This window comes from Beta vulgaris, chromosome 1 (assembly GCF_026745355.1).
Source record: "Beta vulgaris subsp. vulgaris cultivar EL10 chromosome 1, EL10.2, whole genome shotgun sequence".
NCBI classification, from domain to species: domain Eukaryota; kingdom Viridiplantae; phylum Streptophyta; class Magnoliopsida; order Caryophyllales; family Amaranthaceae; genus Beta; species Beta vulgaris.
In genome coordinates this window covers 60255582-60282091 of record NC_079202.1, presented here as the reverse complement: position 1 = coordinate 60282091, position 26510 = coordinate 60255582, and the positions used below count along the sequence as shown (strand labels likewise).

The following is a 26510-nucleotide window of genomic DNA, read 5'->3' as shown; positions in this document are numbered from 1 at the left end:
TAATATTGTGTAACGCACATAAAATATCCCCTACCACCATTGTAAATCCTACGTGGTACAATCAAATTCTTCTCAACCAATTAAGATATTTTAAAAATATCTCCTTCAACTATTATAAATCATACGCGAGATAATTGTATTTTCACGTGACGCAACAATCGCAAAAAAAACTCGTGAGAGAACCGATACCATCCTACCATAGTACCATCCTACCACCCTACCATCAAATGTTGCATTAGTTAGTAAAGATCTTTCTCCCCCACTTTTCAACCCGGGTTCCTGATGGGCATAAACTGGATCTAATAAACACCGAATTCTTTTTTGTTCCGGAACCCAACTTTGTTATTCGGGCTTCATTTTGTAGAGTGAGAAAGAGAAGAAGAGTGTGTAAGTGTGAATTATTCAGAGGTTTTTGCTGGGGTTTAAGAACTCAACCTCAACAGTCGACGGGTAAGCTTCTCCATTAATCTATTTCTTCTATCTGATTCTTAGTTTTCTGTAATTTCATCTGTTATAATTTGGAAGTTTTAGCATTTTGTTTCAAACAATATTGTGCTTGATTTCTGTTACATCGAAATCTTTCAGCTTTTGATCTGAGATTTCAAGTGCTGTGTTCATTGATGTTAAAAAGCCTTTTCTTTTTCTTTGTGGGTTTTTAGGATTGTTGCAAAAGTTGGGATTTTTTTGAAAACTGACATTAAATTTGTTGGTGTGAATGATATGGATTCTTATTGTAAATTCAGGTACCTTTGAGAAACAAATAGAAGTAGAACATATTTTGTGTTTATCATTTCTGATTTTTAGGAATTGGGAAGGATGTTTAGGGTTTCTGCTATAAAAAGAGTTATTAGTTCTGATACTACTATTGGAAACCTAAGCCAACAACTTTTGCAAAGATGTTCTGTGAGTGGTACTGCAAAAGGTAAAGGAAAGGTTAAGGCGGCGCAGGCATTGAAGCGATCCAAGGTTGCGCCAAAGAAAGGTGCAACCGGTGGAGCAGCTAGTGGTGGAGGTCGTAAGACGGGTTTGGCTGTTGAGCTTGAAGAGATGGCTAAGAAGTGTTTGAGTGCTCCTACTCCAATAAGATTCTTGAAGCCAAAGGAGAGGGCGCGTGAGGCGGAGCGTGAGAAATTAGGACTTATTAGCAAAGAGCGCCAAAGGGAGATGGAGATATTGAAGAAACAAGCCAAAGAAGGAACTGGCTTGGAGAAGCCATCGATTATTGGTACTCCGGGTTTGGATTGGATTTCTCTAGGTTTAGTTGATGCAGATGCGATTCCAAAGTATGAGCTGACAGCTGAAGATGGACGCAGACTTGCCAAAGAGTATAGTAGGGTTTTGATGCGAAGGCATCGTGCGAGGCAGAAAGCAGAGACCACACTTTTGAGATTGAAGAAAGAGGCTATTGAAGCTTTGCCTGAACATCTGAAAGCTGCCGCTTTGGTCCCTGATATGACTCCATTCCCTCCAAACCGGTTCATGGCGACACTGACACCACCAATTGAAGGGTATATTGACAAAATCAGGGAGGCAGCTGAAAGGTCATCTGTGAAGGAAAAGCTCAGATGATTATAGTTCAGGTTTTGCTATTATCCTTCTGCTTTGCAATTATATAAGACCTAATAGATCACAGACATTCTATCTAATCTGTGTTTCAATGAGTACTTTGCTTCTCTAGATTGGTCAGTAATAAATGTGTGTTCCCTTTAATTTTTGAATAGATGTTCACTGTGAATTCTGTAGCTATCACCTTCTTAATTTCAATGTGCATCACTTTTTATTGAAGGGACAAATGAATTTAGAATTCTTAATTTGTTTTCAAGAATTCATGTGAAGTGTCAGGAGTTCATTTAATGGTTCACCTTGTGATAGAGCCTAAGAATGTGAAAATTTAGAAATTTGAGATATGCACATTTCTCTATGTCTGTGGCTTTTGACTCTTCTAGCAACCAAAGAAGACAGTGCTGCTCCTTACAGAGATCATCTGATGAATTAGCTAAGATCTAAGTGAGCAGGGAAATACAGCTTGAGATCCTTGTTTTGTCTGTATCACGATGAGCCTGAATTGAGTTTCGTGATTGACTGTGTGAACACAATTAACATAGTCTGTAGACTAATAGCATGGTGTCTCCCTCCATCACAAGTAACTATTTCTTGAAACTGGATATATTCCGCCCAAGGATCAAAACACAAAGGAGAAAAACTAGGTTTTTGGGCGCTTAGCATAGCTGAAAATGAACAATGAATGTGAATCTTGTGTCTGTTGCTTAGGCCCTCAGAGGAAGAAAGGAGTTGTTGGAACTTGGAAGAGAGTCGTTAGAAGTAGCATTTTCATTTTCAATGTATATTGCTCTCAACTATGCACTTTTTAGGATACTTCAGGTGATTTTATCAACTTCTCTGGATAACAAACAAAGTAACATCAAACAGTTTATATTTGGAATAAATCTCAATCATGATGTTCAATGGTCTGGTTTACTGGAAACTGAAATATCTTATAGCAAGTTAATTTTCATTTCTCCACTTCTCAGCCCTATTGTCTAAAATTTAACATTAAGCCTGATGCAGGTTATGTGTTTGACCGTTGTATCAGGTGATTTGAACCTATTCTCTGCTTTAGATGCATAATGGTGCAATCTGTTTGTTCTCTACTATGAACTTGGAGAATAATTTCTGAGACGAAATTCTTAGTCCATGTCTATACATTATTAGACATTGATTCCGTAATTGGGTTGTACATGTTTGGTGTTTTCCCTTGACGTGTGTGTTCTTGGTGGAAATGGTTATTTCTCTAACTCCGGAATCATATATATTTGAAGATTATTAACTGAATCAGAAAGTGGCTGAGCCCTAGATTCAAACTAAAGCCTCTATTTATTTTGTCATTCCGCCAACATTGCCTTTATTGTACTACCAAACTAGAAAGGATCATGTCTAGTAACTAGTTACGGTTGGCACTGGTAACCTGTCCAATATTGATTTGTCTAAACAGTCTCCTACACAAACATAGTTTCTGGATCAAGGAAATACTATTGTTTCTGCAAGCCTCTGCTGCATCCACTTCCTTGGTCCTTCTGAAATGACTCTCAGTAGTGCATTGTTCATCTGGACCATGCGACATAGGACCTGAAATTATCTCTAGTGAGCCCATCGGTTGCTTCTTACCCAAGAACCCTTTTGGCCCTAGTAGCGATTTTCACCAAGATTTAGAAGCAAGTCCCATCAGATTATTCCGTAATTCAAAATAACATAGATGACTCAGGAACTAACATGAGAGAAGTCATGAGAATGTCGTGGAACCTACTTTGTACACTGGATAAAAAAACTCGGAAAAATAAGAGGGAAGGTTCTTGGTCCCCTAGTCTGATCCATATTTGTCATCTAAGCCGTATGTGACATCAACAGTGAAGTTGCACCAGGAACCCCATTTGTGATATTAAACTCGCCGCCACGAGATCATGGCCGAAATTCGAAGGATGGATGTCCATAATTGGCCCAAATGACCTTTAATTGTGAAGATGATACGAGATCCAGCAGCCAGCACCATACTAGAAGTAATAACTAGTAAGTCACTTGAAGAGCTTTTTAATAGAGTGCTGGTATCTTGAGAAAAAAATGGAAAAGAATGATAAATAGTTTTAGGGAGCTTACTTTTAGCTAATTTGACTCTACATTCAACTGGATCCAAGGTTATCTAGCTTAAGAGAGACTTATAAGAATGACAGTGAGTGGGAATTGGAGAAAACTTCAGAACTCATAAGATCCCCAATGGCCTGAGAAAGCATAGTAGACTCCAGGCGAAAGCCACATGTCTTTCAAAGATATCTTTTTCAGGATACCTCAAACAAGTTAAAAGAATATTTAACTGTTGTATGCTGGGTTAAAAGTGACATTTTCAGGGTTTCAAACGCTTATGTTGACCATCTGGGTCATATCAACTCCAGTTCCTTAAACTTTTTATAAATACTTGTATGGAACTATTTGAATTATATAACGTCATGCCTGCAAGACCAGGGATCATTATGAATTTCATCGTTAACCAATCTGTACCCCCTTCGAGTTGGTGAACAAAGTCAAGTCTATTGTCTATAACACCCCCTAGGACACTGGTAAAAAATTTCTAGAAACTTGAAAGGGTTCTTGATCTCCCAAGCATCACTTGACAGGGTCATCGAGGTAGTTCTGACCATTTACAACACGTGACTCAAAAATGACATAGGGAGGCTTTTTTGAGGGTATGCTTACGCCTTAGGGATCCTATGTGTTATTTGTTTGATTAGGGAGAAGCCTTGTTTGATCTCAAACCATATTTAGCACAATACTGAAACCTCATGTACATCATTCAAGATACTAGCTGGAGATTTTGGCAGGTCACAAATTTGTTATGAACTCCGAGACGTACCTTTAAATTATACATATTGGCTGAACTATGTATGTTTGTCATAATTTCATTACTTCCGAAAATTGTGATTATTATTTCCCCATTCAGAAAGAAGACTGTGTCATCTCTGTCGTCATGCTGATAGCTGAAGAGTAACTAACTTCACTCTGTTTTCTTCTTTTGAGCAAGAAAAACTTGTATTTGGCCAAATTTTAGTTAGCTAAACAAGAGATACGAGGGTTGTCACCCCATGCACAGTTGAGTTATAAAAACGCCCCCCACTAGACTCTTGGGTCATAAATTTAGCTAACAAATCTTAGCTAACAAATCTTAGCTGAGTAGCCATAACTTGCCTGATAGTTGGATGGTGTTGTATTACAGTGTCAATAATCGAAGCTTATTTCTTTTTGTAATTGTCATTTTTGCAGATTTCCAAGCAGTTCAGTTTCCAACATGGCGATCTAGACCGTTTTGTTCAGAGCAAGTCCTTTGAAGTGTGCTACTGGCCCATAACAATGGAACTGTGAATCAAATAACTTTTGTGCTTCCCAGGGATGGACAAGAGTCCCGCCATATACATAATTTTGTGCTATCCTTGAAAATAGCATCAAGTATGCAGCCATTTTCTCATGAACCTTTCTTTCTCTCACCTCATTTTTTTTAGCTGCGTTTCCATGTTAGAAGGAACTTTTATGATAACTTGTCAAGATTGTTCAACATAAATTTGGAGTTATGTGGTCTACTGCCGAGCTGCTGCACATTTTGATCACCTTAAACTTTTATCTGGTCATCGGCTCAAGTGGTTGCGAGAGATAGTAGAATTTGTAAGGATCGTACCAAGCAGATGCAAAGCTAGTAATACTATGGAGACAAATTAACAAGTATAAATGATCGACTAACTCTCTATCTAATACCCTGTCCTTTACAAAATTGTCCATGGGTATATAGCCCAACGTCGAGGTATCGATGTGAATATGCAAGCAGTTGGTTGAAGAACTAGTTATACATTGACTCCAAAATATTAAAACAGCTTCAAGTCTCATAGTTTTGTAAGGCGTTGAGGCAATAGCTTCTCTTTCACTTGTTTTGTGGATAACAGGTACTCCTGGAACTTTTCGGATTAAACCTATTCCATAAAATGAAGATAAAAATTTGTATTTCTCCAATATAATTGATAAAAATTATAACGTGATTATAATAATTATGACCAAGAAACTCAGTGATCACTAGTTTACTTGTGGTCATATTTATCATGATATTGACAACCTATAAGTCACCCAAACTTCTTCCAAGAAAAGATCACCTACACTTGAAGCATTTGAAAATCACCTATACTTCCATTTGAAAGGCTATAGTTCGATGTTGAACCAAACATAAAGCTTGCAAAAGACTTCGTGATACACATGCTTTCGGCCACTCACCGTCCCGTCCCGCAAGAAGAGCCTTTCGAAGTTCGATACCAAGCAAAATAGGGCCTTCTTAGAGTACTGGTTTACGAAAACACTATTGTTCTTTCACATTTGTATGAGATATGCGAACTTATAGTCTTATACTACAGTATACAGACATAACCTTTTTGGTTTTGCACGAGTGTATGAGATATGGAGGTTCGTGTTCCAGCAAACGCCTAGATTTTGCATCATCAGAGTGAGCCATAAAACGCCTCGTGCATAATTATCAAATACACATTGCCACTCAAAAACAGTAATCCACACATATATAAAACGATCAGTACATCAAATAGTGATCAAACCCAAGAAACATACAATTGACATATAAGGTTCAACAGTCGCAGTAAAGGTGCATTTGTAAACAAACTTAAATTGCTTATATCTTATCAATGTCTTCGTCTTCGAACTCGATGTAGTCATCAGCACCACCATCGTCTTCCTCGTCGAGATTAGCAACACCTTCATTAAGTCTGATGTTGTCTGGCAACTCGCCGTAAGCTTTGAGCAACCTGGCTTCATCTGGCATATACTTTAGGATCACATCAGCCTTGTCATCCTATAACACAATCAAAACAAGTTTTAGTCTCAAATGCATGAGCAGAAAACCAATCTCATACGTTCTAGAAACCATAATCAGAGCATTAATCATCAAATAGAGGCATAATAAGACAGAATTACACATAAACAATGAAACAACAGACGTCTTTTTGCTCATAATCATATTAATTCCGATGAAAACAAAGAAGATGATCAAGACGAAAAACAGCTTAGAAACTACAAGTTCTTTCTTTTACTAAAGTACTGATTAAAAAACTTGACTTTGTTAGTTGTCACAACCTACGAAGGCAATAGATTTCGCAGAAATTTATATCATAATCAAGCAAAATCATCATACTTCAAACACAGATAACTCGAAATTCTCACCTCAGCAAACATACAAACTAGCAGAACAAATTAAAATCTAAGCAAAAAGAGCTAAATCAACTGCAGCTGGAAAAACACGAAAAAACAGCATAAAAATTGAATAATTCTAATTTGATAAGCAAATCAACAAATCAATTACTGAACTCGTAAACATAACAAACAAATTCTAAAAACCGATTACACAGATTTCCACACATAATTTCATTTTCTCTCATTTTCTTCGATCTTATCGAAACCCTAACGAACAACAATTAGCAAAAAAAAAATTAGAAATTTCATGAAATTAAAACAAAAGAAAACCGAAAATCAATGAAGAAGAAAACCAACACCTGATAATCGCGAAGACCGACGAGAATAATATCACCAGCAGCGATCCAGACTTTTTTGTGCATCTTACCACGAATATGACAAAGACGCTTAACATTATCGATGCAAGTAGCTTCACAACGGCCATTACCGAGCATACGAACAACTTGTGCGTACTCTTGTCCATCTTCTTTGAAAACAAGTTCTCTTTTCTCATCATCAGCTTCATTCTTTCCTCTCTTCCTGTTCTTTCCTCCCTTTCCCTTGTTCTTCGGCATCTTTTCTCTCTACCAGAAAACCCTAGATCAGACGGTTCTGATTTTGTGAAAAAAAGGCTGGTTTTTGAGTTTTTTGTTGTTTGCTAGGTTTTCTTTTGGTTTTTGCCCCTTTTGTATTTCTTTCGGATGAGGTGAGGGTGGAATTTTTTTTTTTTTTTCACTAGAGTTTTCTGATTACAAATGTTTATATAACTAGCGTTGAAGACACGAGAGTCGGTAGTGTATCCGAGTTCCGTGTAAATTCGGTTTAGGACCCCTCTTTCCTTTCTCCTTCTTTTTATAGACTTCTACTTCTAGTCTTACAAAAATTATTAAAAGATTTCGTCTAATTTTAATATAAAACCCCATGCCACTATGTGAATCAAGAATGAAATCAGGTGGTGTAAGTTTGGAATTTAGGGCATGTTCTCTTCGACATAAAACAGCTGAACTGAACTGAACTTATTGGAGTTGAATTGAACTGAACTGAACTTATTGGAGCTGAACTGAACTGAACTGAATTGAATTGAATTAAATTAAATTAAATTAAATATATAAATAATATTTAAACAATAATAATATGAATATTAAATAATTATTATAATGATAAGTAATGATAATGAATAATAATAATAATAATAATAATAATAGTATTTTGGATATTTTTAAATGATAGTTATAAACAAATAATATTAATAATCATAAATTAATAATAATAATAATTAATGATAATAATGATAATTAATAATAATTATTTTATATTACTTGTATTAATATATTAATACTTGATGATGATATATAATAAAAATAATATCTAAGAAGTAAATTAATATTACTATTTTAATAATTAGATTTGATAATATAATAATAAGAATAAGAATAATAAAAATAAAAATAATGATTGAGTTGGATCACGAAAATTACATCATAAATCGTTTTGACGCGATTTGATTGGTTTATGGGCTAAAAAACGTGGGTTTATTTGTGCTTTGATCTAAACCATGTTCCTCTTAATAATAATAGTAATAAGAATGAGTAAAGCTCTAATAAACAAAATAATATATAGAAACAAAAATAACAACAACAACAACAATAGTAGTAGTAGTAGTAATAATAATAATAATAATAATAATAATAATAATAATAATAATAATATAATAATAATAATAATAATAAATAATAATAATAATAATAATAATAATAATAATAATAATAATAATAATAATAATAATAATAATATAATAATAATAATAATAATAATAATAATAATAATAATAATACTTAATAGTAATGATAAAATAATAATAATAATAATAATAATAATAATAATAATAATAAATAATAATAATAAGAAGAAGGTTAATAATAATAATAATAATAATAATAATAATAATAATAATAATAATAATAACAATAATAATAAGAGTAATTAGTAAAATAAATTATACCAACATAATAATAATATTAAAAAAAATGGTTATAAAAGAATGGAGTTGAACTGAACTGAACTTATTGGAGCTAAACTGAACTGAACTGAAAATAAGCTGGGGAGAACATGCCCTTATACCTAATACCATGTGTTTGGTTTTATTTAGAAATGAAATTTTTTCTTCTATTTCATACATAGAGGTATTGATATGAGCCAAACCCACCTCCGCTTGGATTTCTAAACCTCATACGTCATACCTTATGGGTTTGAGGTATGGGTTTTAAATCTATCAAATTATTAAACAAATACTAGGTATGGGTTTTGCTCATTCTAAACCCATACCTCATACCAAAATCATATGAACCAAACACTCCCTAAATAGATTAAACTAGTCACCGAAATATAATCATTAATGTCTTTGATTTTGTATTTTGTAAAAAATTTACAAAGTTGATATGATAGAAAAATCAAATGATATATTACATCATATAACTTTTGTGGTTTTATGTTAGATAAAAAATATGGTCAAATAAAGTATTTGAAAATTTTAAAAGTCTACATCTTATTCACGGATATTTTGATCATATCTTTTGGTCAAATAAGATATATATATATATATATATATATATATATATATATATATATATATATATATATATATATATCTATATAGAGTCGGGATCCGGTGAGAATAAGGAGTTATGTGAGAATAGAAAAATATGTGAGAATAATAAATTACACTTGTTACATCACACACGTACATCATATCTTTACTACATATACATCACCAATACACTACAAATACATTAATTCTCATATATATATACATCATATTTATTAAAAAAATTAAAATACAACATTAACACAACAATTTCGCATAAATTCATGGCATATGCCTAAATGAAAATCGAATCAGATTCATTCTAGATAAGAAAGAAAAAGCTCCGTTTAGAGCATTTCATATAGTGTCATGCTTCTAAGTACATTGTGATGCTTCTATAAGTACATCAAGTGTCTAATGTAAGTACATTGACTGAGGAACAATCCAATAATTATTCAAAAAAACCCAAAAAAATCATTATCTCAATAAATTATTATTCTGAAGCTGACTACCTTACTACTAAAGTAGTTCCATGATTATGTTGGATAGTTTTAGCAATTAAATGCACATAGGAGGCGAATAAGATGATTCAAAACAATGCATATAAGCTGATAAAATGATAACCATAGGATTGAGATTAAAGTTAGAAAATTAAGGAGCAATACACTCAATATCTCCAAACCAAGATTTGCAGCACAAACATAATAACATTAGTAAAGTATTTGCGAATTAACTTCGTCATGATCTACATGAACCAAAAGTTTAAATTCATCACAAATAATAGCATAATTCAACTTCGATTTCCGATAAATTTAACATAATAAAATGTTTAAAATCTCACTACAAATTAAAAACCCTAACATTTGTCTTCTCCTTCAATCCTCCAATCAAGGGCAAATTAAAGATGAATTTCGTTTGAGAAGAAATTTTGGTACTTTTAGTTGATTAGAATACAAAATCACTACTGCTAATTGGTTTAAAAATGTAGAGTTTCAAAATCCCCAAAACAATAGCTTTTTAATGAAGCACCTTCAGTGGAGCTTTAAGCTCTACATCTTAGTTTTGTAAATTTGACGAAAATCACCAGCCTTCGTGGAGCTTCAATGGTGCGACGATTAAGATTCTCGTCCGAGTTGCAATGGAGCTTCAAGCTCTAAGTTTCCAGAATTTTGCGGCTTCGATGGAGATTAAGCAAAGCTCAACAACTTAGAAAGTCTCTGATGGAGGTTGAAATTTGTTGCAGCTTGTAAATTTGGAATAGGTTGAGGAAAGGGAAAGGATGGAGCACTTTAATGGTACGGGTAGAATATGACTCGTTAGATTCAAGTAATCCAACGGTTCAGGTTGATTCTCACATATATTTTTGTTCTCACATAATGTAGGTGTTCTCATATGAGCCCAAATCTATATATATATAATATATATAATATATATATATATATATATATATATATATATATATATATATATATATATATATATATATATGTATTGATCATATCTTTTGTATTTGATAGTATACCAAAAGGATTATATAAGATGTTTTTTTGATTTGAACCAATGCAAATATTCATCATATCAATTCTTTATAGTTTTTACAAATACATAACTAGAGATAATGGTCAAACTTGTACGTTGACAAACGTAAAAATTAAATTTAGGTCATGTTCGATCGTTAATACCTAACTAGTTAAAACTTATATTCGCCATTTATTATCAAGGGAAGTTGAGTTCGAGATACAATTCCTAAAAGTATATTGTCAATGTCAAGTAAAAGCAATATTCCCTCCATTCATTGTCTATCTTCTGATTTGATATTGGCATAAGTTCTCCAAAAAGTACCTAGAACAATTAGAAATAACAATAATCATAATTAAGACCTATTTTCTCCACCTTATTTTTTCACCGTGATAATTTGCAGAAATTTATTGCGGAGTAAATTACAAAACCCTATTACATATCAAATTATTTCTGGACTCCTGAGTAAAAAAAAAATGAAGGTGATTACAAGTATTTCAGATTTGGAGGGACGAAGGAGAAACACCATTCTAAACTCTGAAGCATCACAACAAACTTGCCATTTGAGCTAAAGCAAATACACATAGTAAAGCCGGTACATGATAAAACATTTCAAGCACATTTACATTGATTCTCTCTGCTTTTCAGGTATGGCAAGGACAACATAGAAAGATCCCATCAATTTGTGACCTCTCATAAACTAAAAAGAAAAATTTTACATGTTAGCTCATCTACATTGCCCTAAAGTATGGATCCTGTCAAGCCCTAATAAAAGGGAAAATAAAATTAAAAACAAAGTTTGAAGGATTAAATTGGTCGCCGGAAGTTCTTCAGAGAAAGATGAACACAGAGAAATTCAAGTCAGTGCCTAATGGTGAGCTCGGCTCTAAGATGAAGGATGCCGTCAATGAAATAAAGACTATCCTCTGCCATAAACGAAGTCCATGGTATGCCAAAAAGATTCCTATAACCTACTGCCTTACCACCCATAAATGTGTAGTTACCTTTGTATTTGCTCTGGAAATCTTCTGTGGGCTTCGACCTTGCAGCAAACTCGTAGTCAACTGCGAATGTTACAGACCCTTTCTCTTGCATTCCAAGGAACAACCCGAAGCAATGAAAGGAGCTCTGTTGGTCCATGTTGCAATGGGCTGAAAGGAAAAACCCTTGCCCACCTAAGTGGAATGCTTGAGAATAAACTCTCCCCGATGGGAATAAATTTGCACACTCATCCCGCTTCAAATCCAAGTACACAACGCACTGCTGACGTGGAAGTTCGAACTCGACCACCTTAACAGGGCGATACTTGTAAGCGCGTTCTAGAAAACGACGATTTGTGGAAGCGGATTCTTCTGCTGCCAGTATCCGTTGCCGATGTGGGGCCTCAGCTTTGAAGAAAAGGGCTTCAAGGACAAGCTTGGACGACATCTCGTGATCAAAGTCTGGACAGCTTAAAACCTTTCTCAACTTCCGGCAGGTCATGTATGGAAATCGAATGAATCGTGCAAGCCGAGTAGCCAGGATTTCGCGACGCTCTTCAAGTTTTGGATACTGAGCCCTCGCCCACTTTAAGACAAAGTCATAAACAGCATCCTCAGATGCTACTTGAAGATCATCACTGGAAAGAATAGCCTCAATTCCAGCAATGGGTAAAGCCAGCACCTCTTCTTGGAACCTTCAAATAGAAGAGAAAGCCCTCACATGAGATCATTCATGGAAGAGAAAAGCGGTCTTAAGGGCCAAGTAGAACAACAATGTTGGGATTCCACAGCACTTAAGGAACACTTGATTGAGCCAAAGAACACAGCCTAGATTTTACATTCTTTAGATCGGAAACTTACTTTGTAACATCTTTGTAGCGATCAGCAAGGTATTGCTTAGCTGCATCTGTCAAGGGTTGAACTGCTTCAGCCATTAACACACTGGACGGAAGGTCGAGATAGAGTAGAGCAGACTCAGGTGTCATGGGCATATTCCGCAATAAACGACTGCAATATCTCATACATGAAGCAACCTCAAATTTGTCTGCAGCCATTAATACATCAAGCAAAGCCGGGGCTGTATTTGGAGACAAGGTGTTGCTGTACATGAAGTTCAGGAGCTCCATAAGAGCAGCTTCCTCTGTCCCAGAAAAAAAAAGCAGCAACTCGCTGTGAGATAGTAACCCAGAGAGTAGGTTTAATTCCTGGCAACTACAACCAGCGAAGCACTGGGAAGAAAACTTTAGTTACAAGCAAGATGTTTAGCCAACCGATTCCAAACTGATTGATGCGCTAAAACAATTCACTGACATGCACCTAAACCAAATTTAGGAGGAGTCGTGACAGGCCAATGAATTTCATTCTGAGCAAAGAAGTTTAAGTAAAGTTTGAGAGCATACCAGATGCACTGATACGTAGGGTCACATGCCTCTGTTCAGACTCCCTCATACCATTTGAGAATAGCTACAACAACATAATGATAAAGAAAGAAGGATATCAACAATTAGGACTTTCACAGGAAGATTTCGACCATTAGCGAGTGAAGAAAAAAAATAAAAGTAAAGCTACCTTGTAGAAAAATGGACTTTTAGCAGCTAAGATAGGAGAGCTGATATGCAATGTTTGAACTCTCACAATTGTTGAACATTCCATGCTCCACGATGAATCATTCCTATTGTCTCCTTCATCACCTATACAGTTATATAGCAAATTATTAAAAAAAGGTCTAGAGTGTTTTAATAGAATATAGTACTGCTTCACTAGAAGGAAAAAGAGAACTAATTGAAATGTAAAAAATGATCTTCAGGATACAAAAAGTCTAGGAACATTCACTGCTGCATGCGTTAACTGAAAAAAAATGCATGATCCACACTAAACGATAGTGACCGGCTTCAGCTTTTCTCCCTCCAGGAGCAGAGCAGTGTACCCCAGAGAAAAGAGATATAATTTTGTAGAATCGAGATCTTGATAAAGAAACTAGAGCAGGAAGACAAATAGGAAGAAAAGAAAAGTTTCCACCACCATATCTAAATAGGGTTCTATTCAAGCATAAAGCCCCACACTTATCCAATGTGGCAGTTGTTATAGGTGGAGTTGAGCCTTTATGGAATGGTGGCACCGCCATCTCTTGCATTTTAACATACTAGACACAACGAAAAGGGTGATACCAACACAGCCATATTCTGCATTTGCTGTAAGCATAGATACGTGAAGTGGCAAAGTGCCTACAATATAAAGTTCAATGAAGACTATATGGAGACCTACAGAAACTCATGAGACTAAGGCCTCATGCAGCAATTTTTATAAATTATTCTGTGCATAGGTTCCTGGAATTAAACTTGTGAATAGAAGGGCTGACAGGGCAGTGTACAATCTTACAAAGACAGATTTCTGCACTTTTTCTTAAAATTGACATTCACACCTCACTAGAACACCAACATGCTGTAAATCTACTTCCTAACAAAGAATTTAAAGTCGGATCAGAAAATCGTGAATAGAAGACTCGAAATATTCAGGCACCTGATGGTGATTCTTCAATCATTGCGACGGCTTCCTCATCATCGTTCTCACAAGCTAAAACATCATCACCATCAGACTGATTCAAAACCTGCTCCTCAGGACACACAGCAACCTCTGCACCTGATGAGACAAATCAAGTAATATAACAATGATCATTACCCCTCATTACTTACATGAAGCAAAACGTATATTTCAGAGAACTAATAAGTAATCTTGAAAGGATTTCGCATAAATTGCAAAACATCCTTCAATTAAAAAAGAGAAGGTAGTAATGCTATGAATTCATTGTCGGTGTCCACCGTAAAGATCCAACTCACACTGCACTAAACAATATTAAGGTCACTAACCTAAAATTTCATCAATCATGGACTGACAAAGTGAAAGTGACAATAGTCTAGATTGGACATACAGGTATTTCCTAGCCTCTACCCTTTTCTCCTTATTTTCCATGTTTATCAGAGACCTAAAGCAGACTCATAAAAAAGAAAAGCCTGCCGCTTCAAGGCTTCAACAATGTCATACACAAATGTGAGTATTTGACATGACAACGAACACTCAAACAGGTTCAGATCATCAAACCTATACATAAACCAACTTTGAAATAAGCAGCTACAAGAAGTCCGATTCGATACAACATTACATACCTGCAAGACATCCCAGACATATCATAGCTAAACTCAATCAACGGAACTTAAAACGCCCAAAGCAAGCCCAATTGCCAGATTCTCTAGTGAGAAACTACAGACATATATCATAACTGCACACACTGAGCAGCATTCCGCCGGCTCCACAAACTTCTATCTCTTGATTCTAACAATGCCACCCTTCCTCCATCAAAATAAGATACAATCTTCTCCCTTCCAAATCACACAAAACTAAACCCTATCTTAACCTAGGTCATTATCATTCGTTCGCGACTAAAACAATAACAGGAGAAACAGTATAACTCGCATAAACTCGAATTCAACCGCCACTGAAACATTCCCTACATTCACAATATCACTCTACTTTGACCAATTTAACACAACTTCAGTTCAAAATCAAACCTCAATCACAACCAAATTAAACAAAAACATTCCTCCAATACAATCCTCATATCAATTCAATAAATAAACACCTCAAAATCCAAAAACCTAAATTTCAAATTCAAAAACAACAACAAAACATCAAATTAAAAAATAAGACGAATAAAAAGATGAGCAAACCATTATTATCATCCTCATTTTCAATTTGAGCATCTTTCTTCAAATCTTCTCTCCTACGCTTACGATTACGAGCCCAATCTAAGAGACTACAACAACCATCAACATCGGATTTCGAATCAGACGGTCCAGCCATAATCTCGATCCGAAGAACACGATCTGAAAAATTGCTATCATTAAAAGCGAAACCGAAATTCCCCTCTTTTGGTGACCTATCATATTCTGAATCCATCACTGTTCTTGGATCGAATAAATCTCTGTTCATATTCTTCATCCTTTTTCTTCAATCAATTTTCCAATCAATTTGGGGGAAATTTCAAATTCTGATAGATTGTTTAATTTGGTGTAATTGTGTAAACCCTAAGGAGCTGGGTTTTGTTTTAACTTTTTATTTATATTTAAAATTTTCTGGGTTTGGTTTTGTGGAAGAGGAAGGAGAAGAAGAAGATGTTTTCTTTATCTGTCTTCTTCTCTCCTCTCTATCTCTCTAAACTGTGTCCAGAATCTATCAATAATAATAATAATAATAATAATTTGTAATATGTCAGAATTTTTGAATTTTATCTTTTTATTTATAGGGGAGGATTTTATTTTTATTTTTATTTTTATTTATTTATTATATTATTTTATGGGTTATGCTATATGCAGCCCTTAAGGTTGTATATAAGACGTAAATACACTATGTAAAATGAAAATAAATTGTGAATTTATAGAAAAATTTTGCATCAACCGATGTAATAAATGATCAATTAATGCAACTTATTTCCATTTTTAGCTTCTTATATACAGCCCTTAGGGCTGCATATAGCTTTTCCCTTATTTTATTTATGGGGTAAGAAGATAAGAAATTGAAATGTTCAACCACTATAAAAGAAAGAAATTAAAGACATTATGAATTATGATGGTACTTAAATTTTTGAGATTGAGGGAAGGTTAGAGTTACTGGTGGTTTGGATTTGAAGAGGTGACAAGAGGGGGAAGGTTGGGGAGAGTGGATACGTGTCAGAATATAAGTGGTCTGTGAGGATTATGTGTGACTGTGTGAGGTGGTTAGAGTAGAACGGCTTGTTTGACTTAGGTTAGACGACATGTCAACATTTGACATCCTGTTAAAAAGTGCTTAGGGAAGAAACAATTATTGCATGAATTATTATTGACATGAATTGTGAATTAGATGAATTTCCTGAAATCTGAATAGATGGTACATGGCCACGGGCTGGCTGGCCCATCACCTAGAGCGATTCCGGGCCGATTCAGCTTGGCATGAGCTTGAACGGGACGGGACAGCTGATCAATCAGGTTCAGGGTTGGGTTTTCTCAAATCTGGACTGGTTTGGTCTCGATTCCTAGTTTGGCACACTGGTTCGGTATTTTCTTGTTTGCGAAAATGAAAATCCGATTTAATTGTATATGCACTAGTATCCACAATAAATAATTTTCGAAACCGTCCATACACACTAGTTTTTTTTATATACACTAGTGTTTTTTATACTGTCCAGTTCAAGGGTAAGTGCATTTAATAGTCAGTTTCATTGTCAGGATCGGGTCGGCTTCCCCACTCATTAGTTTGGACCACGATAACCCGTTTAGTTGTCCGATTCCGAGCTGGTTCAAGCCCGGTTATCTGGCAGTCTGGTCCATGTTAATCTTCTTATGGGCCAGTTCGAAGCTGTGGCAAATTAGGCCCGTACAATGACCACCTCTAAATGGACTCCCCTACCAACCGTTATACTCTTTTTGCGTTTTTTTTTATAGCAGTAGTTAATGATTAAGGGTAATTTCCTTTCGACTAACATCCAAGTTAGCATTCATTTTATCTTCTTTATCTTGATCAATTATTTACTTCTTATTATACCTCCTTTTATCAAGATCCTCAATTAGTGCAATGCGTCCCTTTGGGATATGACATGCCTTTTGACCCTCCTGTATTAGTGCTTTTGCTGAAAAGAAAGGAAGAAAGATTTTAAGGAAAAACTCCTTCAATTATTGCTCTAATAGGAAATTCGGGGAAGATACGTGATCCCTAGTCGAATGACTAATTTTGCCATTTTGGGTGAAATAGTCTCACACTACGGCCCTATTTTTGTACACTTGTGAAATACTTCCTCCGTTCCATTTTAATCTACACACTTACACTCTTCACGCATGTCAATGTAAAACTTTGAGGACATACTACCTCCGTTTTTTATTATGTGCAACGATTTGATATAAAATATAAAGGAAAAATGTCTAATCATTGCAAATAATAGAAAACGGAGGTAGTATATCTTTAGTGTGTAGATTAAAATAAAACGGAGGGATTAATATTCAAGAAAATTTCGTTTTCTTTCACCATAAAAAAGTTCTATCAACCCATATCCCAAATTACTCGCGAAAAAAGTAGAATTATTTAATTCACCAAAAATCAGTTTAAGATAGTAAAAATAATTTACGATTGATAGAAACAATTTATCAGTGAAAAAAATTTATATTATGTAAGTTCTATTGACTATCAATCTAGAAATAATAGCAAACAATAATAGAATATCAAATAATAAAGCAGGAAAGAACACACCAGAAATTTTACGTGGAAACCCAAGAACTGGGAGAAAACCACGAATCTGCACTAGGAATCGATGAATATTCAAGAAAGATTACAAAAAACGCTCAAGAACTCTCTCTATAGTTTTTTCTCTCTCTAATATGTGTTTAAAAGATGAAGAATACATTAATCTCGTAATTAGGGCACCTATTTATACCCTGCTAAGAACCGCGTTTTCGGAGCCAACAGCGTCAAAATTAAGCCCCGCCCGATCAGGTCGGGCGAGCCCGCCCGATCAGGTCGGGCGAGCCCGCCCGATCAGGTCGGGCGAGCCCGCCCGATCGGGCGCTTAACGCTCGAAGAATTTTGCTCCCGGGCCCGATCGGGCAACAAACGCCCGTGTCGTAATTCGGCCTGCCGCCCGATCGGGCGAGCCAACACAAGCCGCCAAACGCCCAGTTTCACGTTTTTGTTGCGGGCCCGATCGGGCTCCCTCGCCCACCCGATCGGGCGAACTTAAACCAGCCATAACTTCTTCGTTTCTTATCGGAATTAGGCATATGACCTGCCGTTGGAAAGCTCTCGGAACAAGCTATCACCTCCACTTTGAATCACCTCAAAATCATTTCTAGATTGAAAGATATGCCCATTCAAAGTTCGCCTTATGCCTAATATGATGTTTTCCCTTTACGCAACCTCATCTCCACACCCATACACCTCCATGAGCTTCATATGCAACCATATACCCAACAATCTCCCACTTGGAGATAGGTGTAAGTGAAGAAAACTTCATACCTTCATCATCCTCTCATTCATCTCAACTCCTACACACAACTCCCACTGCAAAAGCAATCTCTAGTCGTGTTCAAATCATGTCATACCTCAAGTATCCCATGAAAACATCTCCTCTACACCAAGGAAACTAACATTGAAGTTTGCACCAACTCCAATTCAAAGACATCAAAATCTACACCGACTTTGATTCTTAATGACTAAACTCCAAATCATTGCACCATCACTCCATGAACCTACACACCCTCCTACCCGGAGGTCGGATCACCTTAGAGACAAGCCAAACCAAATGAAGATCCCTTCCTCTACAATAAGGAAATACCACTTCCTCTCCAACCAAAGAAGCACATTGAATCTCATCAAACTTCAATAAAACCAATTACCACCTAAGCCAAAGAAGCTTCTCATTGTTCTGAAAACAAACTCACATTGCTCCCACTCGAACAATACACCCTTTGTTCCACTTAGGATTTCCGGCACATCATGCTTGTGTGCCGTCTTCACCTTGTTCGCTTACCGGTCAATTTGCCACCGGGATACCGCTTCACCACGGCTCTTCCCTTAGCCCACTATCGATAGTTTTCGACCAAACGACACCTTACATGAAGTTCTCATCCCAATCCCGGACCCTTTATTGTGCTCCCCATGGTGTAAAGTGTTCCACTCCTTGCCCACGAGCTATGATCATTGCTCCCTTGACAATCTTCCAAGAACCACCATCAAACACAACCTTGTAACCCGATGTAGCAAGTTGGGCTACGATATCAAGCTTTTCTTCAACCTTGGGATAAACTTGACATTCTTCAACTCCAACGAGCCACCATGAGTGAGTTTCACACTCACATCACCTTTCCCCATGACTTCCACTGCCTTGCCATCCGCAAGGTAGACCTTTTCAAGTTTTCCGGATTTGAAATTCCGAAACAACTCCTGCATGGTGAGGAATGATGAGAAGAACCCGAATCCAAGACCCATGATCCCGAGCACCCAACCAACTCTTCCTGATCATCCATGCTTACCATCAAAGCATCAGAATCGTACTCGAAATCAAGTTAGTTGATGCATTTCTTCATCATCACTTTCTTGAACCTTCTTCTTCCCTTTCCCATTCTCTTTCCTAGGACAATCTCTCTTTATGTCCTTCATTACCACACCCCCAGCAAGTAACACTAGCTGCCTTTTGACTTACTCCGGTCCCCCTTTGACTCCGATTTTCCCTGAAAGTTCCTCCCTTTTCCCCTCCCTCTACCTTCTGCACTGTATGCTCCAGATGATTCTCCACTCTCCTTCCTTCGAATGCTCTCACTCAAAATCAGATCACGGACAACATCATAAACCAATTTCTCTTTACCAGAGGAATTACTAACAGCAGTTACAACAGTTTCCCAAGCAGTAGGTAAAGAGGACAACAAAATTAGGGCTTTCACTTCATCCTCAAAGGCAATATTAACCGAAGATAACTGACTTATTAATGAATTAAATTCATTAATATGTTCAGCAGCAGAACTACCATTATTCATCTCTAAATCAAAAAACGGCGCATCAGATATACCTTATTCATTGCAGAGGGCTTTTCATACATATCTGACAGTGCTTTGATCAATCCAGCCGTTGTTTTGATATCCTTGACATTGAACGCCACAGTCCGAGCCAATGTCAAACGCACCACCGCTAGTGCCTGTCTGTCCAGTACTTTCCACTTAGCCTCTCCATGTCAGCAGGCTTTTCAGACAAAGGTTGATACAGATTTTTCTGATATAAGATGTCTCTATTTGCATCTTCCAATATCCAAAATCTGTCCCATCAAACTTCTCAATTCTAATCTTTGAATCCTCCATTGTTAATTATTCTAGATCTAGACAATAATCAAACCTAGCTCTTGATACCACTTGTAAGTTCTATTGACTATCAATCTAGAAATAATAGCAAACAATAATAGAATATCAAATAATAAAGCAGGAAAGAACACACCAGAAATTTTACGTGGAAACCCAAGAACTGGGAGAAAAACCACGAATCTGCACTAGGAATCGATGAATATTCAAGAAAGATTACAAAAAACGCTCAAGAACTCTCTCTATAGCTTTTTCTCTCTCTAATATGTGTTTAAAAGATGAAGAATACATTAATCTCGTAATTAGGGCACCTATTTATACCCCTGCTAAAGAAACAGCGTTTTCGTAGCCAACCGCGTCAAAATTAAGCCCCGCCCGATCAGGTCGGGCGAGCCCGCCCGATCGGGCGCTTAACGCTCGAAGAATTTTGCTCCCGGGCCCGATCGGGCAACAAACGCCCGTGTCGTAATTCGGCCTGCCGCCCGATCGGGCGAGATGGCCCGATGCCATCGGGCGAGCCAACACAAGCTGCCAAACGCCCAGTTTCACGTTTTTGTTGCGGGCCCGATCGGGCTCCCTCGCCCGACCCGATCGGGCGAAACTTAAACCAGCCATAACTTCTTCGTTTCTTATCGGAATTAGGCATATGACCTGTCGTTGGAAAGCTCTCGGAACAAGCTATCACCTCCACTTTGAATCACCTCAAAATCATTTCTAGATTGAAAGATATGCCCATTCAAAGTTCGCCTTATGCCTAATATGATGTTTTCCCTTTACGCAACCTCATCTCCACACCCATACACCTCCATGAGCTTCATATGCAACCATATACCCAACATATTCGGTACAAATCAAATTAACTAAACGGCGCGTAACTCATTATGAAACAAAATCACCCTTATAGATACAAGTCACCCCAATCAACTGTCAGCTAGATTATGCTGATTATCTTCCTTGGTTGTTCCTGCCACATTATTGAGTTCATATTTTGCCATTCAAAAAACAAATAATTTTTTTTGAAAAACTTTCTATATTAAAGATTACGAAAGATGAACTTTTCCCTCTTTCTATTGCACATATCAGTCACGATGTTAAGACTCATAATGTAGCTGTTTGCAAGGGAACTATCAGCTGTTTATTCCAAAGAATGACAATTTTCAGGGTCAGACATAATTCAATCTTTACTGCAACACAGACAGGATTGTTGTTCATAAGTTGTAACACTATCTTACACCAGAAATGGAGTAAAACGAGTACTATGTAATGATATCTGTTCTTACACTTTGATCCAACATATAAATTTCCGACCAGGAGTACTAGTAGAATTGAGCAAGATTGATGAAGGTACCGAGTTTTGCTTCTTGAGTTTTATGTAGCAGGCTGCACATGCTGTATCCGAATTGAGGGATCCAGAGTTTACATTGCTTTTCATCTGATACGCAAGTTGATACATAGATCGACCCATAATTTCTCTTGGAAAGAAAGTTCAAAATGCACAACGGTGGGTTTCGCTTGATTTCATGCAGGTTCATGAAGTCCTACTATGTGACCATCAAGACATCGCATGGCTGCAATCTGAATAAGGTATCAAACAGGGAAGCACAGATGTTAGAGGATAATAGAGGTCGAAGTTTGAATGCTAAGCAAACCACATTTCATCAACCTCAAATTGTGGAAAAATGCCCTATGTTAATTGGTCTTGGGTATTGCCGTGTTGGTGCCAGACACTTGTTTGGATCTAAAATTCAAGTGCTATACCAATGTCATAGTGTTGGAACTCAACACAGGGTGGAACTTGAGGTAAAACAGAGTCAGAGTAACATTGATAAGTGTCAAGCAAAGTTAGTAGTTCCCAGCCAGATTAATCATAATAAGCTACCACATCATCACACCTCCAAACAAGGTTTAACAGGAAACACTTTGATCTTTAGTTGATGGAGTAACCATTCTCGTATTCTAGCTCAAAAAAAAGGGGATTGTATAATCAGCATACAATAAGCTAGAGAGAGAGATGATGAGAGGGGGGGGGGGGTTCCAAGGAGCTTAGAATAACCTTTCCGTGGATTTCATGTTTGACGGGGCCATCTAGCTCCGCTCCCAGTTCCATTAGTTTCATAACGGTACTGTTAATATCTGTCACTGTGAAGGACAGGAGTGACGAGTATCCATTCTGTACGACATGCTCACTGCAAGGCATCACAAGCAATCAGTGTTGATCACATCAGTAGTGCTAAACACATACAGTTATTATGAGGAAGTGAGGAAATTGACTGAAAAGTTATGGCCCTTTTTGGTAAAGAGAGGTTTGGGGAAAAATTAGAGGTTTGACGTCATATTAGAGGATTTGACTAGTCAATCTTCTAATTTGGGTGTTTGGTAAAGAGAGGTTTGAAAAAGCTTTTTGGGATCAAAAAGATCTTTTTTAAAAAGTTGGGGGGAGGAGCTTTTTGATATTAGAGTTTTGAGAATAAAAGAAAAAATCACATTTATGTCTAAAGGTTCTCTAAAATTACTACTCTTACATAGGTATCCCTAAACCTAATATATTAAGTCAATGTCCTTATTGGTCATTTTATACAATCAATTAACAATCAACTATCAGCTATCTACGAAACCCCTTTATACAAATAGCTAATAGAATCAGCTATCAGCTATCCGCTAATTGCCAAACTGGGCCTATATGTTGTGGGTTACATCATAACCACTATCCATGGCCACAATCAGCTTCAGAATCTATAAGCACATTGATGGAATATGCTAAATGCCATTACGCATCCCTAAGGGAAAAGCATAAGAAGCTAAAAGTAGATATAAACGATTACCAATCAGACATGACTAAAAACTGTTTGATAAATGATTTTGTTCTATTTAGTTTTTACCAAAAGCAATACTATTCTAAAAAATATAGTTACTGCTTACTTAGCTCTTAAAGATACATATAGAGAAACCCTTGAACAATTTAAAAGAAGGTTTCTCTTAATGAGAAATGTTCTTTAAGACAGTGTGATGAAGAAGAACTGAACTAGCAGTAATACCTTTCTAATTTGGATAGTAAAAACTCATAAAGTTCATTTCACATCTAATACAGGCACACAACCATTCAACCAAAGTTCTTTCAAGAGGATAATGTGACTACTTTCGAATCTGTAGTCTTGTACCATGGTCAATAAGTGTTTACATTCTGAAATTCTGAACTTAGCTCAACTAGTACACCTAAGGTAGAAGACTTACAACATGTAAAAGCACTCAAACGGGTCTCGAGCATCATGTTTTGAATCTCGGGTACTTCCCGCAAGCATATGAAAATACTGGTGTGACGGCAAATTCGGGACTATTGGGAATCAACCTTGAATTTCATACTTCTTGGCTTCTTGCAAGCACCTCAAACAAAACTAATTAATCAATGTAGGCTAAAGCACAGTCGAGCTCAGCTGGAGGAAACTAGTCAATGTAACCCAAAAACAGCCTAGAGCAATGAGAAGATGGAAATTTCTTCCATAGTTTTCACTCAATCTTCGATATTTGCAACAAAAGGATGATTGAAAACCTTGAATTTCAACAACTTAGGGTTCTTAGGAATTATTGTTCACGTTCCCATCAAATTCAATTAAAACCTCAGCAATGACTCACTCAAAGTATACATCTCAATGATCAAGGGGACCATATTCAAGATTCATGCACAAAACATAATTCACCCATTTTCTTTCCTCAGAATCTCAGATAAAACCCTTCACCCACAAAAAAGGCAAAAAATTAAAAAAAAAACCTAAATTATATCTCAAATGAGCTGAACAGATACCTAAAAAATCAATCCAATATCTTGACATTCGATGCAATTTCATAACAGAATTAGTGGCAACAAATTGAAGTTCTAATCTTTTTGAGTTAAAATTGTAACACAACAAAGAAATGGGTAATTTGTGCAACATTGAACAACATAAATTGGAGGAAAAAGAAGGAGAAAAGATTGAAAAGGAGAGAGAGATGGAAACCTAGAGGAGTGTAAAAGAGCAAGCTTGAAAGAGTGAGAGTGAAGTTCCGCCCAACGAGGAGTGCACACATTGACGGTAAAACCTAAGCCTTCTGAGTAGAATTTTGCAGCTCTGGGTACATCTTTGTGTAGTTGCATCACCCACCTGAAAACTGCTCCTCCCATCTCTCTCTCCAACACCAGCGTTCACCCTGTGCAAATATTAGTTATTTGAATGCACACAATAATATTTCAGGAGGACACCAATATTCTCAAATACAATAGGCCTCATTGATGTTACCTATTTCCCTAATTCCTCTTCAAATTGCGAATTGAGAAAGCGAATTATGGTCGATTTGGTTTATTTTTAGTCGATTTTAGGTAAATGGATAAATTGACGGACTTCAAAGGGTGAATTAGGTAACACTTACATCTCACCCTGACAAAATCAGAATTGACCATTTTAGTACGACCTACCATATGACAGATTGGTCGTTAGTTAAGAGAATCTTTTTTTGATGGGGTAGGAAAGGTTTATCTCTAATGGCTCGTTTGCGTAGAGGTCATAGATGGTGATACTGGCGTATCCATGAATTACGGAATTGGGATATGGATGAGAAAAAAATCAAATAAAACAAAATACAATACTTGAGTTGATTTACGGCTAAAAATTCAAATCAAATCAAAATACAATGCCAATATCAATTAATGATTCAAATTAAAACTAATTAGAAAAGTTTAAGGCTTTTGTGATATTCCTCCACCTCTCTTCTAAAAAGATTCTAAACTTTTGTTTTTCATCTTCCAAATGTAGTATAAAGTAAACATATGATTAGATATTAATTCCAAAGTCCCTTGTTTCAAGTTACATTTCACAACATCTAATTTCAATTCACAACCTCTATTTCAATTTCACAATTTCTAATCTCTAATCTCAATTCAAGTAATCTCAATTTCCATATTTGATAATTGCACAACATTTAAATTTCATTTTCATAATTTCTTATTTCAATTCAAAATATCCATCCACATCAAAATTCCATTCATCCGTTCACATCTAACATAAGTCTATAAATTAATACTCCAAATTCTATTCATGAGTTGGAGAGTTCTGAGTTCACACAACACACAATAACAATCACACTTGACGATTTCATATCTAACAAAAGTTCATCAGTTTTTTACTTGTTTGATTGGATTTTCATTCATAAAACTACTTCTAATCATATCTCCAAATTCCATTCGAAAAATTGAGAAGTCTATAGAGTAACAGAAATAAAATACCTCAACCAGTCTAGGTTTCGTGAGAAGTGAGAAAAGAGGAGAGAGAATTAGAGAAAGTCAGTTGAACGAGTTATTGGAGGAAAATAAAATTTCAAAAAAAAAGGGGGGGGGGGGAAGGTTCGAACACGGGAACACAAGTCACAAAGCTGGAGAGTTTAATGACAGCACGCGTACCACTGAGCCATTCGTATTCTATTCTAAATATTACATTGTTACGCTGTTATTTGTATTTAACCTAGTTTTATTTTATTTTATTTTCCATAATTTTCTTTTTTTTTTCCAAAATTTTGTGGGTTCAGCTGAACCACTGAACCCACGCTAGATCCGCCCCCTGCTTCTGGCGAACTGCCATTCTGGCCTCCGGCAAAGTGGCGACTTTTGGGGGAATGAAGAAAGAAAGAGAGCCAGAGGCCCAGAGGAGAGAGAAAGAAAGGGATGTGTGAAGCGTGAGTAGTGTTGCAGTGTTGGCCAGCATAATTTTATTTGGGTTGTTAGAACATCGAAGTTATAAAATACTTTCGACTCAATAGGCAACATAC

At 36.3% G+C, this 26510-nt stretch overlaps 4 protein-coding genes across 4 annotated transcripts; 1 reads left to right on the top strand and 3 right to left on the bottom strand.

Annotated features, from left to right (window-relative positions):
* The first annotated feature begins 217 nt into the window (after nucleotides 1-217).
* On the top strand, nucleotides 218-5123 carry LOC104886738 (hypothetical protein). Its single transcript, XM_010671228.4, has 3 exons — nucleotides 218-450; nucleotides 744-1580; nucleotides 4810-5123. The coding sequence occupies exon 2, from the start codon at nucleotides 817-819 to the stop codon at nucleotides 1567-1569; it is 753 nt and encodes a 250-aa protein (XP_010669530.2). The 5' UTR covers nucleotides 218-450; nucleotides 744-816; the 3' UTR covers nucleotides 1570-1580; nucleotides 4810-5123.
* A 946-nt stretch (nucleotides 5124-6069) lies between these two features.
* Nucleotides 6070-7566, bottom strand: LOC104886743 (eukaryotic translation initiation factor 1A). The gene is made up of 2 exons (XM_010671232.4): nucleotides 7086-7566; nucleotides 6070-6388 (listed from the first exon to the last, which is right to left on the bottom strand). Exons 1-2 carry the CDS (start codon nucleotides 7338-7340, stop codon nucleotides 6209-6211), a joined length of 435 nt encoding a protein of 144 aa, XP_010669534.1. The 5' UTR covers nucleotides 7341-7566; the 3' UTR covers nucleotides 6070-6208.
* Nucleotides 7567-11467: 3901 nt separating this feature from the next.
* Nucleotides 11468-16106, bottom strand: LOC104886748 (BTB/POZ domain-containing protein POB1). Its single transcript, XM_010671238.4, has 6 exons — nucleotides 15573-16106; nucleotides 14368-14487; nucleotides 13417-13538; nucleotides 13248-13311; nucleotides 12709-12988; nucleotides 11468-12542 (listed from the first exon to the last, which is right to left on the bottom strand). The coding sequence occupies exons 1-6, from the start codon at nucleotides 15841-15843 to the stop codon at nucleotides 11729-11731; spliced, it is 1671 nt and encodes a 556-aa protein (XP_010669540.2). The 5' UTR covers nucleotides 15844-16106; the 3' UTR covers nucleotides 11468-11728.
* A 5723-nt stretch (nucleotides 16107-21829) lies between these two features.
* On the bottom strand, nucleotides 21830-24937 carry LOC104886757 (hypothetical protein). Its single transcript, XM_019247953.2, has 3 exons — nucleotides 24710-24937; nucleotides 22771-22903; nucleotides 21830-22292 (listed from the first exon to the last, which is right to left on the bottom strand). The coding sequence occupies exons 1-3, from the start codon at nucleotides 24871-24873 to the stop codon at nucleotides 22236-22238; spliced, it is 354 nt and encodes a 117-aa protein (XP_019103498.1). The 5' UTR covers nucleotides 24874-24937; the 3' UTR covers nucleotides 21830-22235.
* Nucleotides 24938-26510: the final 1573 nt, after the last annotated feature.

Coding starts and splice junctions, on each gene's coding strand:
- LOC104886743 (XM_010671232.4), bottom strand. CDS start 7,340: ATGCCGAAGAACAAGGGAAAGGGAGGAAAGAACAGGAAGAGAGGAAAG. Junction 6,389..7,085: donor TCGGTCTTCGCGATTATCAG/GTGTTGGTTTTC, acceptor ATTGTGTTATAG/GATGACAAGGCTGATGTGAT.
- LOC104886738 (XM_010671228.4), top strand. CDS start 817: ATGTTTAGGGTTTCTGCTATAAAAAGAGTTATTAGTTCTGATACTACT.
- LOC104886757 (XM_019247953.2), bottom strand. CDS start 24,873: ATGGGAGGAGCAGTTTTCAGGTGGGTGATGCAACTACACAAAGATGTA. Junction 22,904..24,709: donor GCTCTTTTACACTCCTCTAG/GTTTCCATCTCT, acceptor GATGCCTTGCAG/TGAGCATGTCGTACAGAATG. Junction 22,293..22,770: donor AACATGAAATCCACGGAAAG/GTTATTCTAAGC, acceptor TACCTTATTCAG/ATTGCAGCCATGCGATGTCT.
- LOC104886748 (XM_010671238.4), bottom strand. CDS start 15,843: ATGAAGAATATGAACAGAGATTTATTCGATCCAAGAACAGTGATGGAT. Junction 13,539..14,367: donor GATTGAAGAATCACCATCAG/GTGCCTGAATAT, acceptor ATAACTGTATAG/GTGATGAAGGAGACAATAGG. Junction 13,312..13,416: donor AAAGTCCATTTTTCTACAAG/GTAGCTTTACTT, acceptor ATGTTGTTGTAG/CTATTCTCAAATGGTATGAG.